Here is a 16,691-nt window from a genome sequence, read left to right on the forward strand (position 1 = left end):
CATTTTCAAAGGTTCATAAATATTCTGGTATTTCATGATTTCCTGTAATGGATTAGAAGGCATGTGGATAAGTAACTCATATAAACTTTGAGACAGATTCTGTTCATAAGTCTTTGATTTTGTTTTATTAGAAAAATAATTTCTTATACCCACCGTAAACACAGTTTAAAATATACATATTAAACCCACAAAATCCAGGAAATATAAAATTAAATCTAGAAATCTCTTCTCAACACCTCTGATTTTGGGCAATATGGTCTTTTATTATGGTGTAGAGAGGAGGAAATCTTTACAAGAGGTGATCTTACATAGCATATAGATACTCAATAGTTTTTGTGAGCGTGACTAATCTCTGTCATTGGGTCTTTTGACTTCTGCTTTACGTGGAAAACCAGGAATGTAGCCTTCAGTCAGCAGTGTCAGTGATCCTTGTTTTATCCTGACATGTTGACTTCTGGTGCAGTGGATGTTGTTTGTTTTTTAAATTGATACTAGTGAGATGTAGCATACACGTTCGTAGAATTTATACAGTCACTTTACACTGCTTAAAGTGAGGTGAAGATTTAGTTATTTGTGGCCCTTTAATTAGACTGAAGGGTAGAGCCCAGATTTGTAAAGGTATTTAGGTGTTGCTCCACTCAGCATTGCAATGCGTAACTCACTTAGGAACCCAGTACAATTAAGTCAATTTTAAAAAAAAATAATTTTTAATATGAGGTAGCATGGCAAGCTAGACCATTCTAGGTTTACACCTGGGCTTGCTGCACACTAACAGGGCCTATCTACATGGCCAAAGTCTCATTTTAAAAAATGTTAGTCAATGGGACTAGGCTCCTAAATCAGTTAGGTATTGCAGTGCTGAGTAGAACAATGCCTAAATACCTTTAAAAATCTTAGACTGTCTCTAATGAATAGTTAGTATGTTTTATTTCTGTATGTTTTGATTTAAAGTCAAACTGAATATATATTTTTAATATTTTTATATGTTCCATATGTGTAACTTATACCAGGCAGTTTTTGTCACATGCACACTTTCTAATCTACAATATTTATTTGAAAATTCAATGAAAAGTAACCAACCACTACAATTCTGTTACAAGAGAATTGTTTTAGTCCTGTGTTTTCTGTTTACAAATTTTAAAGATTTGGATCTTTTTAATATCAGTGAATGTGGAAAAAATAGAAGAATCGAGCCTATGAGCTCGTACACTGTAATTCAAACCCAGCTTGCATTTAAAAACAAACCAGGCCTGATCCACCTCCCACTGAAGTTGATGGAAAGTCTCCCGTTAACTTCAGTGAGAGCTAGATCAAGCTCAAAGTACTTCCAATTACTTTTCAGATACGGTTTTATTTATATGAGGCTGTATTTTCAACAACGATCAGTGCCTGCAATTGGGGCTAGATTTACCAAAGTGCTCAGCATCCAGCAACTCCTATGTATTATTCTCACTATTCCCTTAGGCTCTATCCATCTAATAAAGAAACTAAATACTTGTGTATTTCCCCTACAAAACACTGACACCCAGAGAAAATTTTTTAAAATGGTCTATAGCACAAAAATGATCTATTAAAATGTATTTAAAAGATGTCTGATATTCTTACTCAAAATCACTTTTGGTATTCTGAAATCCAGTGTAAACCCAATTATTTTAAGTAACTTTAAAAAATGGCTCCAATGCAGTTTTGCATTTCTACTATTCATTCTGTACTAATATTACTTTTCTGTGTACAGTATCTAATACTAAAATAAAAACTGAACCCACAACTGCCTTCCTCATAAGTTTTAATCTTGCAATTTTCCTTTTTTTAGTAACACGAAGTTGTGCTAGACCTGTTGTCTCATCAAATCTAGGCAGCATTTTTATTTAAACTATGGAATTAAATCATGCACAGAGATAATTTTAAAGAAACAAGGCTGCTGCTGCTATTCTTTGGAGTGTGGCTTAGATGTGCATTGAGCGCTACAGATAATAAAGATCGTATCCCTGCTAAGGATTTTCTATTCTAAGTAACTGTCCTTCATATATGAGCATAACTCCCATGTTAGATTTCTATTATAAATATGATGTGCTTTTTAAATTCTATGCTGCAGATTGACTACTAAATGCTAGAAAATATCACCTGCCCCAATCTAATTGCTACCCCCCAAAATCCTAACATTTAGACTACATTAATGACAGTGGATTACAGATGGAGCCAAGCACTTGTGGGATTCTGTAGTGCCCTAGTGAAAACACTGGTAACAATGAATTTATCATGACATAGTAAAAGAAAGGAAACAAGTTTGATAGAAAAATTTCTGACTACAGAGAAAACCAAAAAATTATATAAATTTACCTTTCCCACATCTGCTCTCATCTTCCAATGTGCAAAATAAATTGTCCTGCCTCTTACCAACTCATTTTATTCAAAATTGGTTTTCCAAGTCATGTCACTTCATTTTTTTTTCATGCTCTCACTCTCTGTAAAATTATATACGTAGGTTTATCTCTTTTCTTAGCTGCATTTTCATGATTCTCTTTGTTTCCCTACTTCTTCAGTTTTTCTACCTCTTGCTTCTATCAGTTTAAGTCCTTATTTCTTTAATTATATTATTTTCTCCTTTTTTTGTTTGTTTCCATTTCCCTTATGGAAAAATCTTATAGAATTTAATAGAGGATTTAAAACGTTTCTGTAGAATTATTGATCCATCCTGGAATTTGAATTATGCTCCTCTGAAAGAATTGTATAGGTTGCTTCAAAAAGATTTCCTAAATTTCCAGCCCAAGAGGAGACTTTTTTTTTCTTTTTTGGTCTCTGCCCCAGGTAAACTCATTCTCTCTCTTTAAATCTGAGCAGATTGTGTATTGAGCCATTGTTGAGTTACAGTGGGGAAAACTCTACTTGTTTGTGAGAAATGATTGATTCTCCTGGTTTTCCTCATTTCTGGGACAGGGACTATCTCAAACTAGTAGAGTATTTCACAACTGAAGATATTTTAATGTGTGGCAAACATAAAGAGGCACAAGTTACCAATTTGTGCTGCCTGTTAGTGGACCCAGGGACTCTTTTTTTCCCTTTTGAATAAAAACCCAGAAAATAAAATGTAAAAACTTGCATTAATGCAACATTGTTACATGGTTTAAATCTTAACTTTTGCAGCACCTGACTTTTTTTTTTAAAGTTTCCTCTGTGAATGTTAACTCTGCCACAAACTAAAATCCTGACATTGCTTTGCTATGTTTATTTGCACTAAACCAAATTTATCTGAATTAATCCTATGTTGAGCCTATATTTTTAGCCCTTATTTAATACCAGCCTTCTCATTGTTACTTCACTATTCTCTGTTACAATTCTTTATTACCTCACATCAATAATTATAAGTAATCTAGGAATGAGGAGTATGGAACTTGTATCAAAGTTTTTACAATAATAGTGTGAAATTCTTCTCTCCATTTTGCAGTGTGAGTCTCTTACCATAGTAAAGGTCTGTATTGCTCTGCAGATAAAGAATGTAGAATATACAGTAGATATTCATATTGCACATTGGACAGAATCTAGCCCTATTTTCATCAGCATTTGAAACAAGATATCAGACTTGCCTTAAAACACCTGTTTAACTTTACAGATGTTAAGCTGTAATTTGTAATGTTGTAAACTTCTCCCCACCTGGGGCCAGCTCAGAATTCTATGGAATTCCTTAAGAGTTTTGCCATTGACTTCAGTGAGGCAGGGATCAGGCTGCTACTGATTGCAGTAAGGTAACTCAGATGCAGTGAGCAAGATTTGGCCCAAAGACGGGAGCAGTCTTCAGGCAAATCTTTCACTGAAGTTAGTGGGACTGATTATGATTTCAGTAACACCAGTATACATCAGGAACAATTCCATGGCAGTTAATGGAGTCTCATATGAGATGAGAATCAGACCCAATGGGAAGTTTCTGAGGCGAGAGTTCAGGATTGCAACCTAAATAAAGCAACAAAGAATCCTGTGGCACCTTATAGACTAACAGACGTTCTGCAGCATGAGCTTTCGTGGGTGAATACCCACTTCTTCAGACTTGCATCTGAAGAAGTGGGTATTCACCCACGAAAGCTCATGCTGCAGAACGTCTGTTAGTCTATAAGGTGCCACAGGATTCTTTGTTGCTTTTACAGATCCAGACTAACACGGCTACCCCTCTGAAACCTAAATAAAATAGAATTTACTGTGAAAACGATGCAGGCAGAATGCATCTCTATATATGTGAAGATTGTGGCTCACAAAAATCCCATTGTTCAGGTACTAGTTTTATAAAGTTGTTTTTGCTGGTTTCTAAAGCACCATGCTACCTATAGTATGTTCTATATAAGAAATAGAACTAATTATTAGTTGCCTTGTATAAAATAAAATCATCTTAACGGCATATTGCAAGCTATATATTTGTGATTTGAAATACTGTGGTAAGGATTATCTTTTGACACATTTGTCTTCATGAAGTTTTTAGAAAGACGTAAACGTTCCTTTTATTAGACTGCACCAGTACAGGGAAATAAGCATTAAAAAGTACAAAATATTTCTACAGTAGGAGTTGTGCAATAAATTGTATCCAAAGGCTTTGAATGTATTTTGTGGATAAATGGACTGAATGCATTTTAAACATAACTCTTGAGTTTTAGTGACTAACTTCTCTTTCGGGACTGAGCTCCATAAAATGTGTAGTGTTTGTCAATGTACAAGTCTCTGTATAAGCTGTGCATTTTATAGAAATATTAATATTTTATCTAGAAGTAACAGAATATTTTAGAACTTGGTAAAGTACCTAAAAGTGATTAAATCAACCTTCATACTGTAAAATATCTAACTTAGCATATACTGTAGCAAATACAAAATATTTATTTTTAAAAAAATGGTTAATGTTCTTGCTTAATATTGCAGCTGCCTCTGGATGTAAATAGTTTGTTTAAATGTTGTATTTTATATGCATAATTCACATATTAGATTTTCAGAAAGTGGCAATTGTAATAAATTAAGTACTTCGCCATTGTTTCTGTGAAGCCTAAAATTCTATTTTAAATTAATTAAAAAAAAAAGAGTTGTATTGTCTAGATAATGCTTTCTGCATTGTTGCATTCTCTTTCAATAATGGGTCCTGAAAACCACTTTCTATAGAAAAGGTCTTAGGTGTTTGAGCATACTGGATTATATCTTCCCTGGCATGGAAAACTTTAAATGTTTGCATAAGATGCAATGTCACCTGTCTCTCTGCCACAACTTCCTCTCTAATAGGGGAGACTGTATAGTGGCCCCCACACACCTCACTCTGCTGGATCCTAAAGCTCATGCTCTGTGCATACCCATAGATTTTAGGCTCTAAATGGGGATGCTCCACTCTTCCCCAGATTCCAGTGGCAGATTGGCTAAAAAGGCTGCTGAATTGCCACTGGCTGCCTTTCTGCCCACTCTCTGGGGTTTCTGAATGCTGGGAGGGTCGTTTACTTCCTCCGTTCCAGAGTACTTATCATTTGCTTCCTCCGTTCCAGAGCCCCGGGTAGTCTACTTTCCCTAAAGCATCACCCATGAGTTTTGCACATTGTTTAGGCTTCAGTACAAAGCTGATGAGCCAAATTTTCTTCTCCGTTATAACAGTGTAAATCTGGAGTACTCCATTGATTTCACTGGAGTTGGTCTGGAGTAAGAGTCTGTTTAGCAAAAATTAGCCTGAACTTAGTAGCACTTTTTAAAGTCTATGCATATGACTCCCTATTGGACTCTGTCACTATTGTCCCTGGATTTTAGTAACACATTTAAATACATATAGAAATGTATATTGTCAGCATATGAGCCTGAGGAAATGGTTTGGACTAGGAAGAAGAAGCAGAGAAGGGGCCCATGGGTGGGAAAGGAGAGGACCCCGAGTAGAAAAGATTAAAGAAGGTGTGACAAAGTCAGCCTGGATGGCTGCAAGAGGGTGCTGGAAGGCCAGTATGTTAGCCCTAGAATGTTAAAGGCCCTTTTCCCCTACAAGCTGAGAAGGGGTTACCTCAGGTCAATTAGGGACACCTGAATCCAATTAAGGGTTGCCTGAGACCTTTTGAAAACCCCCTCCTCGGGTTAGAGAGACAAGCTGCTGCCAGGCTAGTTGCAGCAGGGAAATAAGCTTCTCCCGGGTGAGAGGCTGTGATCCCTCTCATAGGGGAAAAAGCCAAGTCTGAGTGTCTGCTATGGGAAGGACTGACACTCCAGGGGCAAACAGGACAACACCCTGCCCCAGTGAGGAGACAGGAAAAAAGGTACCCTGTTTTTTGGGGTTTTTTTTGGTGACACTTTCCTTTTTGTTTGGAGGATTGCCTCTTAGGCTAGGGTTGCCAACTTTCTACTTGCACAAAATCAAACACCTCTGTCCCATGTGCTGCCACTGCCCCCCACTCACTCCATCCTCCCCCCTTTCCTCTGTTTCTTGGTCTTTCCACCCTCGCTTTCACTGGGCTGGGGAAGGCGATTGGGGTGAGGATTCTGGCTGGGGATGTGGGCTCTGGGGTGGGGCCAGACATGAGGAGTTCAGAGTGTGGGAGGGGGCTCCAGGCTGAGGCAGTGGGTTGGGATGAGAGAGGCGATGAGGGCTCTGGCTGGGGTTGTGGGCTCTGGGGTGGGGCCAAGGATGAGGGGTTTGCGGTGCACGAGGGGGCTGAGGGCTGGCGGGTGGAGCAGAGGCGTTTGGAGTATGAGAGGGAGCTCTCGGCTGAGGCAGGGGGTTGGGGTTTGTGAGGAGGTATGGGCTCTGGGCTGGGGGTGCAGGTTTTGGGGTGGGGCCAGAAATGAGGGGTTTGGAGGGTGGGAGGGGGAACATGGCTGGGGTAGGGGGTTGAGCCATGGGGAGGGTGAGGGATCTGGCTTGCAGTGTGGGCTCTGATGTGGGGCTGGGGCTGAGGGTTTTGGGGCACCTGAGGGGGCTCTGGGCTGGGGCTGAGGGGTTCAGAATGCAGGAGGGGGCTCTGGGCTGGGACAGGGGGTTGGGGGACAGAGGTGTGTGAGGGGGCTCTAGCTGGGGGGGTGGGCTTTGGGTGGGGCTGGGGATGAAGGGGTTGGGGTACAGGAGGGGGCTCCAGGCTGGGACCGAGGAGTTTGGAGGGCAGGGGGTTGGGGCCTGGGAGGGGATCAGGGGTGTAAACTCCATGTGGCGCTTATCTGAAGCAGCATCTGGAAGCAGTGGCATGTCCCCTCTCCGGCTCCTATGCAGAGGCGTGGCCAGGTGGCTCTGTATGCTGCCCTGTCTTCAGGCGCTGTTCTGTGGCTCTGTGTGCTACCCCATCCCCAGGTGCTGCCCCCGCAGCTCCCATTGGCCGCAGTTCCTGGCCAATGGGAGCTGTGGGGGTGGCGCCTGGGACGGGGACAGAGTGCAGAGCCCCCTGGCTGCACCTATGCTTGGGAGACGGAGGGGGGACATGCCGGCTGCTTCCTGGGAGTTGCGCGGTGTGGGAGGCTAGCAGAGCACCTGCCAGCCCCGCTATGCAGCACTGCCAACTGGACATTCAACAGCCTGGTCAGTGGTGCTGACCTGAGCCGCCAGGATTCCTTTTTGACAGGTGTTCTGGTTGAAAACCGAACACCTGGTCACCCTAATTTAGGCTGACCCCGATGCCTACCCTGAAAATACGGTCAAAGGGGGAGAGGCCAACACTGCCCAGAGTTGGGCTGATTTATCCCAGGCCCGCCATTGCCAGAGGGGGAAATGCTAAGTCTGGTGAGATGAAGGAGGTACCTTGCCACAAAGGGAATTGATGTCCTGACAGTGGTGGCTGTGCCTATTAGTGTGAGTGACACTGGTGAGGCATGAAATCACCCAAAACAAAATGTGGAACATTTAGCATGGAATTCAGTGAAATCATCATCCTTCTTCTCGTGCTTCTGAAGACTAGGTACAATAATCACAATTCCCAAGTGACAACATAATATGATGGATCTTTGTAATTGCTTGTAAACATGAACTAAGCAACATTAAAGAGGCAACTGGTGTCAGAACATTTAAGGCAAAGATTTTCAAAAATAGCCACAGAATTTAGGAGCACATGTCCAATTGACTTTCAGTAGGATTTGTACTCCTCAGCCCCTTAGGTACTTTTGAAAATTTTTCCCTAAGTAACTGTTGTGGTTGCAATTATCCATGATTTTAAAAAGGCCTAATTCAAATGTGTAGATCTTGTGTGTGTGTGTATGTATGTTTACCAGCTCTACAAATTTATATGTATATAAAAACAAAAAGGCAGGACATAGCTCTTTCTGATATCTGGAAAATGCCAACCACACTCTGGGCACTCTCCACACAATCATAGTAATAATCACACCCTACATATTTTAGGGAACTCTTTGCTTGCCACATATGCCTCTGTTTTAAAAACAGGTTTTTAAGTTCTTAAATTGAGCTAGCAGTTCTGAACAGTGTCTAATCTGCCTTTGGTTGTTTCACTAGCAAGGCACTCGCTGTCTGCTGCGTGTTAGTGAGAGCAGTCTGCCATCTGCTGGAGTACAGTAAGATGTCATCCCATCTGTTTACAGACTGCTGTTGGGTTAATGATGGATGAAAAAATCTTGTGTGTAGAGGAAATCAAGTTTTGCCCTTTGGCTGCGTGTGTAAATTTTCTCTTTCAGATTTTTTTTTTTTACCATGAAGAAAAAAGAGCAGCTTTGCTGTTTGGTGAAATGAAGCCCTATGTCACCTTCTATGGGCCATCTTAATTATCACTTCAAAAAGTTTTTTTTCCTCCTGCTAACGATAGCTCATCTCAATTGATTAGACTCTGCCTGTTGGTATGCATACTTCCACCTTTTCATGTTCTCTGTATGTATAAATATCTCCTGTCTGTGTGTTCCATTCTATGCATCAGAAGAAGTGAGCTTTAGCTCACGAAAGCTCATGCTAAAATAAATTTGTTAGTCTTTAAGGTGCCACAAGTACTCCTGTTTTTTTTGTATGTACAGAGTTTTTTGATGAGTATAGCTCCTCAAACAAAATAATCTATACAGGAAAACCCATTTTCGGTGGGATAGTTGCATCTACAATGAGGGCTTTTGCGTATATAAAAATGTCATAAAATCCATCATACACCAACAGATATTACTATGCCAGCAAAAGTTTTAAGTATAGACTTGGCTTTAGTGGTTCTGCATATAATATGTCAAGTGTTTGTGATGGAAGGTGTTAGAGAAATGTAAGGTATTGGAGAGATTTTTTTATGCGGCCGAGGGGCTGTGCACAATTGTCTGCCCTTAGTAGTGTCTGTGGTTCTCACTTTTGCAACCACAAATCAGGAATGTATTTGTCAGCAACCCTGAGGTTTTTAAATCAGGCTTTTGTTAATGCCATTTTTGTTTTCTTTTAATTTGTATGGTTTATTTATTGGGATTTTTCAGGGGCTGATGGATAGTAGTATTTAGGGAAGTGTGTGAGCTTAAGAGTGCCAGCGAAAGTATGAAGTAAAAGCCTTCAAAGAAAATAAAAAGGGACAAAAGAGCAGAACTAAAGCAAGAATTATCCAGAACCAATGGGTCTGTACAACATCTTTATTATGCTCTGGATATAGACTCAGTTTCTTTCCTCAAAATGTATTTCACTTGCTTGTAAATGAATTGTAGCATTTCACTATGGCCTCTATAAATACCTCTGTATCCTTTGCTGAATGTAACTTATTCCAACAATGTAAATCACAAGACAGCAACTTATGAATTTTTCTCTTAGCCAGTGCACTCTATTATGCCTTTGGAAGTTAGAGGCGGGTGACTACATTTTAAGGTTCTGTCACTTACTAACAGAGTTCAGGGACAGGACCAGATCCTGCACTCACTTATACTGGTGTGAATAGGAGCAGGATGTGGCCCATAGTTGTCCCGTGTTTGGGACCAGAAGAAATAAAAACTAACTCTAAAGAGAAGGCAGGAATTTTCTTTAAAATTATTCTACACTTGTGCTTTTCAAAAGTGTAATATTCATTTCTTCTAGAGGTTTAAGTGAATTTGTAATAACTTAATTAACTCAATGTTCCACATATTGTATATTAAGTCTTGCAAAGATGGTCTTTTGATATGTCACAACCTTCCTTTTAAGAAAATAAGCTCCCATGGGCAGGTTTCGGAGCACATGGTTGGCACTCAATAAATAATCATGGTACGACTGATTTGAAAAATTCAGAGCTGAATCCAGATCCAGCCTTAGGGAATGGGGCAGTGTTTGAAGTTAGATTTGGTTCAAGCCAGTCTGAGAAAATGAGGGATGGTCTATTGAAAACTGCTCTCATGGCACAGGTGTGTTGCAGCATCAACAACAGCATTACATTTCCTGTTTAGAAATTTATTTCTAGAGACATAAAGATTAAAAATATAGTAGGAAAAAAGTAGGGTTAGATAGTTGTAGGCCATCTGGTGGATTGACCAAGATATTGCCGTAGTGGTTGTATACAGGGAAGTTTGAAGGGTTTAGCTTAATCTAGCTTCAACAGGGAAAGAAGTGAGATGAGACAGGCAAGGCTTGTGCAAAGTCATGCTCATTATAGATTTTTTGTAATGATATTAACATTCTTTGAATACCCACAATAACATCAGCAGCCTGGACTGTAATGTGGTTTTTCATTACAACCCCACAGGGAAAGGAATAGAGGTAATGGTTGAATAAGCCAAGATCCAATATGTATAAAAGGGCAAACGTCTTTTGGTACTAAGCCAGAATTGCTGAGTCTGATTCACTAGCAGCAGAAAAGAACATTAACAGGTACACTACAGTAAGTAAAGAAATACTGAACACCATATGCAAAACATTTTGTTGGCATTTGCCCATGAATACAAAGCTATTTCTTCCTTCAGCTGACTCCTAATAATATGGTGAAATCTTCAATTTCCAGATCCTGTTTTATATACCAAGTTCCTTCTTGCAAATCTGGTAGGTATTTGCTAAGACACAAATATAAACTTTCCTGCTGTGGAAGTGAAACATCAAATGACTAGGAGACAAAATGCAAGGCGATTTTTTTTTTTAGAGTGCTTCACTAAGTAATGAAATGAGTATCTGCATATTTTCTATTCTAAATAGTGTGTTATGTAGCAGGTGCTAGAACTTAAAACTACAGGAGAGGAAACAGCTACAAAAGTTATATGGGAAGTGAAAGATAGTGTGCAGAAAAGTTACATGAGATTACTGAGGTTGGTATGAAATTCAAGTTCAGATGGACCTTCATAGCAGGGAAAAATTCAAATATATTGAGTTTAAAAATCTATTTACCTTTCAGATGTTTCATGATTTTTGGGGGGGGCATAATTTTCATGGCCCACATCTTATTACCACCTCATCACTCAACTTCTCCTGTTTTCTTCTTCAATCAAGTCACAATGCTTAGTCATTAGAATATATTCTTACATCAAACTAATATGTCAGGGACACAGGGCTGTGACAACACTGCAAGAACAAATAGGAGAAGGTGAACACTAGAGGAAAATATTTTTATTGAAACATTAATGTAATACAGGTACTATAACAGCAATACTGAAACTGGTTCATGACAGTCATCTTGTGTAAACATTGCAATGAACTAATGTGTGTGTGGAGGGGTGTGCATGTGTACACATGCTCTTGCCTGCTGTTGGGTGGAATCAGAACTGTTAAGCCATGTGTCATTGGGTCTATACTGTCAACAGCTAACAGATTCTGGTAGGGAGCTGTGCTTTTAAACCAGGATCTAAGTTCTGTCCCTGCTGTTAACAAAATGGCTATAAACTCTCATCCTTTCTGTTGAAGTTCCATGTAGCCATGGCATGCAGCAAAGTGACGACAATCATGATGTTCCAATGTGTCCATAGATTTGTTACAGTATTAGTTTGCTCCACTTTGGAAGCCTTTTTTTAGCTTTATACATATTTTGCTTGGCAATTTCAATGAGATGTTCTAAAAGTCATTTATAAATTGTGAAATCATGATACACTGATCAAGCTTTCACTGCAGCATTGGTCTAGATCTGGGGTGAGCAAAGTTTTTGGCCCGAGGGCCACATCTGGGTATGGAAATTGTATTGTGGCCATGAATGCTTACAAAATTGGGGGTTGGGGTGTGGGAGGAGGTGAGGGCTCCGGCTGGGGTGCGGGCTCTGGGATGGGGTTGGGGGTGCAGGAGGGTGCTCCAGGCTGGGACCCGAGGGGTTTGGAGGGCAGGAGGGTGATCAGGGCTGGGACAGGGGGTTGGGGTGTGGAAGGGGGTCAGAGGTGCAGGCTCCAGGCAACACTTACCTCAAGCAGCTCCCAGAAGCAGTGGCATGTCCGCACTCTGGCTCCTATGTGGAGGCACAGCCAAGCAGCTCTGCGCTCTGCCCTGTCTGCAGGCGCTGTCCCTGCAGCTCCCATTGGCCATGGAACCATGGCCAATGGGAGCTGAGGGGGCGCTGCTTGGGGCAGAGCCCCCTGGCTGCCCCTACACATAGGAGCTGGAGAGGGGATATGCCGCTACTTCTGGGAGGCAAGCAGAGCCATGGCACATGTGGAGTGGGGCAAGCCGCCAACCCCACTCCCCGGCTGGAGCGCGGGAGTAGGGCAAGCCCCAGACCTCACTCCCTAGCGAGAGCTCAAGGGCCGGGGAACTTGAAAACTTCTGAAGGGCCATAGTTTTCCCACCCCTGGTCTAGATTCTCAATTGGGGTAGCTCCATTGACTTCAGTGGCATGACAGCAATTTATACCAGCAGGGGATTTGACTGATTGGTTTTTGATGCAGCGTTTGCCTCTGGATGATTTACACCCACAAGTTTAATTATTTCCCTAAGTTGTGCGGCACTTGAGTTGGTTTGTATTAGTTTAAAACTGCGTTACACGGGTTGTGTGAATTGCTGCTGAAGCCCTCGATAAAACACTTGTCTGTTAGATTTATTTTGAAATGACTTGGTTCTTTCCTTCTAAATGTAAAACTTTGTTTAAAATTCACTTACCATAAAAGACCTGACAAAAACATCTTGTACTTTTATAGATATTTGCAAATCTGACATGTAAACATAAACTAGAGTTACGTGGAGACTAGTGACCTGATTTTCAGAGCACCTGCAACTCTCATTTAAGTTAATAAGATTGAGGGTGTTCTGGGCCTCTTGAAAATCTGCCTATTTGTCTCATAATAAAATCTATTGTGTAAAAGTTCTAAACTTGATTGGGAAAGCAGATATAGCTGCATATGTTAAATTTGGGTTGTAGAATTAGTTGGCATGCTAGGGGCTGAACTGAATGCCACTTGACTTACTCATTTAGGTACTCAAACCGTTATTCTGAGTCATTGCATGGTTCATATGTTACTTATGAGATGGAAAATTTTGTGGTCCAAGAGACGAGGCGCCACTTTCTGTAAAATGTGCTTCCGAAGCTGAAATATGACAGTTTGAGTTTAGATTTTATGTATAGACAAAACCGTATAGGACACTTCTGTGGGTTTTTCTACGTTTAGAACATGATACATGGAGCATAGATATCTTTTTGATGTTACACAGCAGTTTTCAGCATCTATCCACGGCAGCAAAACTAGACTGTTTCACAAGGTATGGAATTTTTCAGACTAGACCGACTAACTGGGACATTTTTATTTTACCTTTCCAATAAGATCACTTAGGGGCTGAATTCTTCTTTCAGTTACAGGGTACAACTCATGTTGATGTCAATGGGAGTTGCACCCAAGAAGTTTAGTGCAGAATCTGGCCTCTAATGTCCCAATATTTCTCAGCTTTGTTGTGGAACAACTAGAAATCAGGCTCAGTAAATAAGACCAAGGACACTGGGGAAAGCAAAGTAATTTCCCAGTAAGAAAAGGATGACCGAGAAATTGAATATGGATGGGACAATACGGGCAGCTGATATAGAAATAATGGTACTGAGAAATACTTGCAATAGAGCAGCAACTGGTTACAGTTGGCTGCTGGTGAATATCAGATTATTTAAAAGGTTTCACAGATTGCCTAGTTTACCAGGATAATATTTGTTCCCCACCCCTCCCAAAATAGGGCTGGCTACAGAAATCAGAGCTGGCCCTACAACTGACTGGACTTTCTGACCTCTGGCACTGCAGAGTCTGCAGGATTTAAAGCTACAGACTATCTGGAGGGCCCAGGATGTGCCAGATGCCAGAAATTGCTTTAAAGTACATAAAGTACACTCCTCCAAGGCAGACATTCTGCTGCTGAGGGCCTAGAGTTCATGTTCAGCTCAGGCCTAATATCTTCATTTTACAGGTGGGAAACTGAGGAGGAAAGTTTTAAGTGACTTTCCAGGGTCACAGAGTAAAAGGATGGTGGAGCAAGGATTAGCACTGCCTCCAGTGGGCTGAAACACAGGATTTCCAGTTTGCGAGAAATTTAGGCATTTAAAAATTTGGTTTTGTTCCAATTTGGAACAAAAACTACATTTTTCAAAATTTCTTGCAAACCCAAAATCCTCTACGTTTTTGTTCTGGAAGCACTGACACATGGTGTTTCTGAAATGAAATATGCTCTTGGGACTGGCTGCTGCTGACTGAAATTGACATTCTCTTGCAGCGCTGAAAATGACAATGCCAGTTGCACTCTGCAGCTGCCAGGGCTCCCAGGATTTGCTGTCCCAGGGACCCCAGGGCTTCCAGACTCCTGGGCTAGCTGGGTATTTGGGCTGCCTGACTCTTGAGCACAGCTGGCCCAGGAGTCCTGAACCTCTGGGGTCCTCAGACTGCCTTGCAGCCATGGATTCTGGAAACCCTGGGGCTCCGGCAGGTGAGGTGGCAAGGAATCCAAACTTGCAAAGAATTTTGGGTTTGTCGAACTGGCAGGAGACTTGTTGGTTCTGACTAGCTCTGTTCCTGACTGCTGACCTTCTGCTGATTCCCCTGGTCCACGCTGTCTCCTAAATTAATCATGGTTCTAGGTATCAGGACTTTGACAGCCAGGCAGTGTAGAAATGAGAGCTCATATATTAAAGACAGAGACCATAAACCGACAGCATGCTGTCCTTATTCATGTGATGTACTGTTTCGTAAGGACTCAAGTTTGTGAGAAGAGAAGGCACAGCATATTTTTTAAGTGCACAAATACTCAGCTCAGTCTGAATCTGCTCATGCTTCTGGAATCATCTAGTTCACATTGAACTGACTCCAACATATTAGCATAGTCACGCCCACATTAATATTACATCATCTTACTTGTATAATCCCATTCTGGTAACATAATCCACCCTGACATACATCAGTGGCAGCAACACAACTAAATGATTCTGAAAATCTTAATGTCTGTATGTTTGTGTTGCTTAGTTACCGGGCACTTTGTTGTCTCCTGTTAATACTCAGTTGTCAGAGTTGCAAGTTGATCAAATTTATGTGTTTATTTTCTGGTGGGAGCTCTTATTTTTTTTTTCTCCAGTGTGTCAGGAGATGAGTCACTTGATTTTAAAAAAAGGTAAAATGAAACAAAATCACTTAAGGAACTGAAATGCACAGTTTGTTTGTGGAGATAATCAGCAAAATAATGGCAAATAGGAAAAATATAACAGGGATTGAGTCACAGAGGAACTGTACCTTACTCATCTTGTGTTAGCAAGTAAAGAGATGTCATGGCTGAGATAACTATCTAGTTTGTATTAAGAGAAATAGGCTCTTTCTGGTCTATCATAATTTGTTTCCTTTTACTCTAGCTGCATTCATCTAATCAAGTGGTGTGGAGGAGGAAGACTGGAAGATGTGTAAACTGCTCTTAATAAATGTAAGTGGAATGAGTGCTGGTGAAAGGAGCTAGGATGAAGAACTCTATTTACCACAGAATAGGGCCAGCATGGACAGTAGCCATGAAAGCTGTTTCACCCCTTCCAACCCAATTTTGATCCAGAGAAACTACTTCCTGTCTCTGAAGTTATTTCAGCTTTTATGCGCACTCTAATACCTGTCACCTCCCTTTTCTGAGGTGAAGGGCCTGAACCTGATGTTTTTGTTTTGTTTTTATGTATAATGTGCACGCTTGTCCACTAGAAAAAGGACAGAGACCACCGTGAGTTCATTACACATCAGCCATCCAGATGCATTTATACAGTGCTTTTCACTTGGAATGATCTCAAACACTTTATAGCCTATTGATATACAATGAAATGCAGCAACCTCTAGGGTTGAACACAGCCACTACCTAATTGTAAATCTGTTTGAAAATATTCCATTGGCACTGCTTTGGGACAACAAATGGGTTTAGACTAAATTCACTTTTTGTGTGTGGAAAGTGTCTGCTTTCCATAGAAAAAAAAATAGGTATTTTTGGTTGAAAAATTGAATACCTGAAAAACAAAATATTTAAATTTGGAAATGCAGATGAGGTGGCTCATGGGAGTTTCTTTGGCTGCCTTATGTCCCCCTTCTCCTCTATGGGCTGGGCTGCATCTTGCACCATGACCAGGGTCTTCAAGGTGCATCATTTCCCCTCTCCAAAGGGGAGCCATAGTGCTTCATGGGAGATGTAGTTTGAACCCCGGTATATAAAGGAGAACATGAATTAAGGCATCTGAACTATAACTCCCACTAGGCCTTGCAACAGCACTTCCAAATTGAAATATTTTGGGTTTTGAAAAAAGTATTTAGGTTCTGGATCCAGGGCTGGTGCAACCATTTAGGCAACCTAGGTGGTCGCCTAGGGCACTGGCATTTGGGGGGCGCCATTTTCTTCGGCAGCGACCGTGGCAGACAGATCTTCATTTAGGCGAGGGAGTTGGGGC

The 16,691-nt window shown here is 41.0% G+C and overlaps 1 protein-coding gene and 1 long non-coding RNA gene across 2 annotated transcripts in view; one reads left to right on the forward strand and one right to left on the reverse strand.

Annotated features, from left to right (window-relative positions):
• LOC120374605 overlaps window positions 1-16,691 on the reverse strand; it is an 84,185-nt gene that overhangs the window by 4,417 nt on the left and 63,077 nt on the right. The window lies entirely within an intron of this gene.
• LOC120374603 (cytohesin 1 interacting protein) overlaps window positions 6,116-16,691 on the forward strand; it is a 44,819-nt gene continuing 34,243 nt past the window's right edge. Inside the window, exon 1 of the mRNA XM_039494511.1 lies at window positions 6,116-6,254. Within this exon, the coding sequence (XP_039350445.1) occupies window positions 6,186-6,254 (69 nt within the window). The 5' untranslated portion in view covers window positions 6,116-6,185. The remainder of the gene's footprint in view (window positions 6,255-16,691) is intronic.

This window comes from Mauremys reevesii, linkage group 11 (genome assembly GCF_016161935.1).
Source record: "Mauremys reevesii isolate NIE-2019 linkage group 11, ASM1616193v1, whole genome shotgun sequence".
In the NCBI taxonomy this organism is placed as follows: Eukaryota; Metazoa; Chordata; order Testudines; family Geoemydidae; genus Mauremys; species Mauremys reevesii.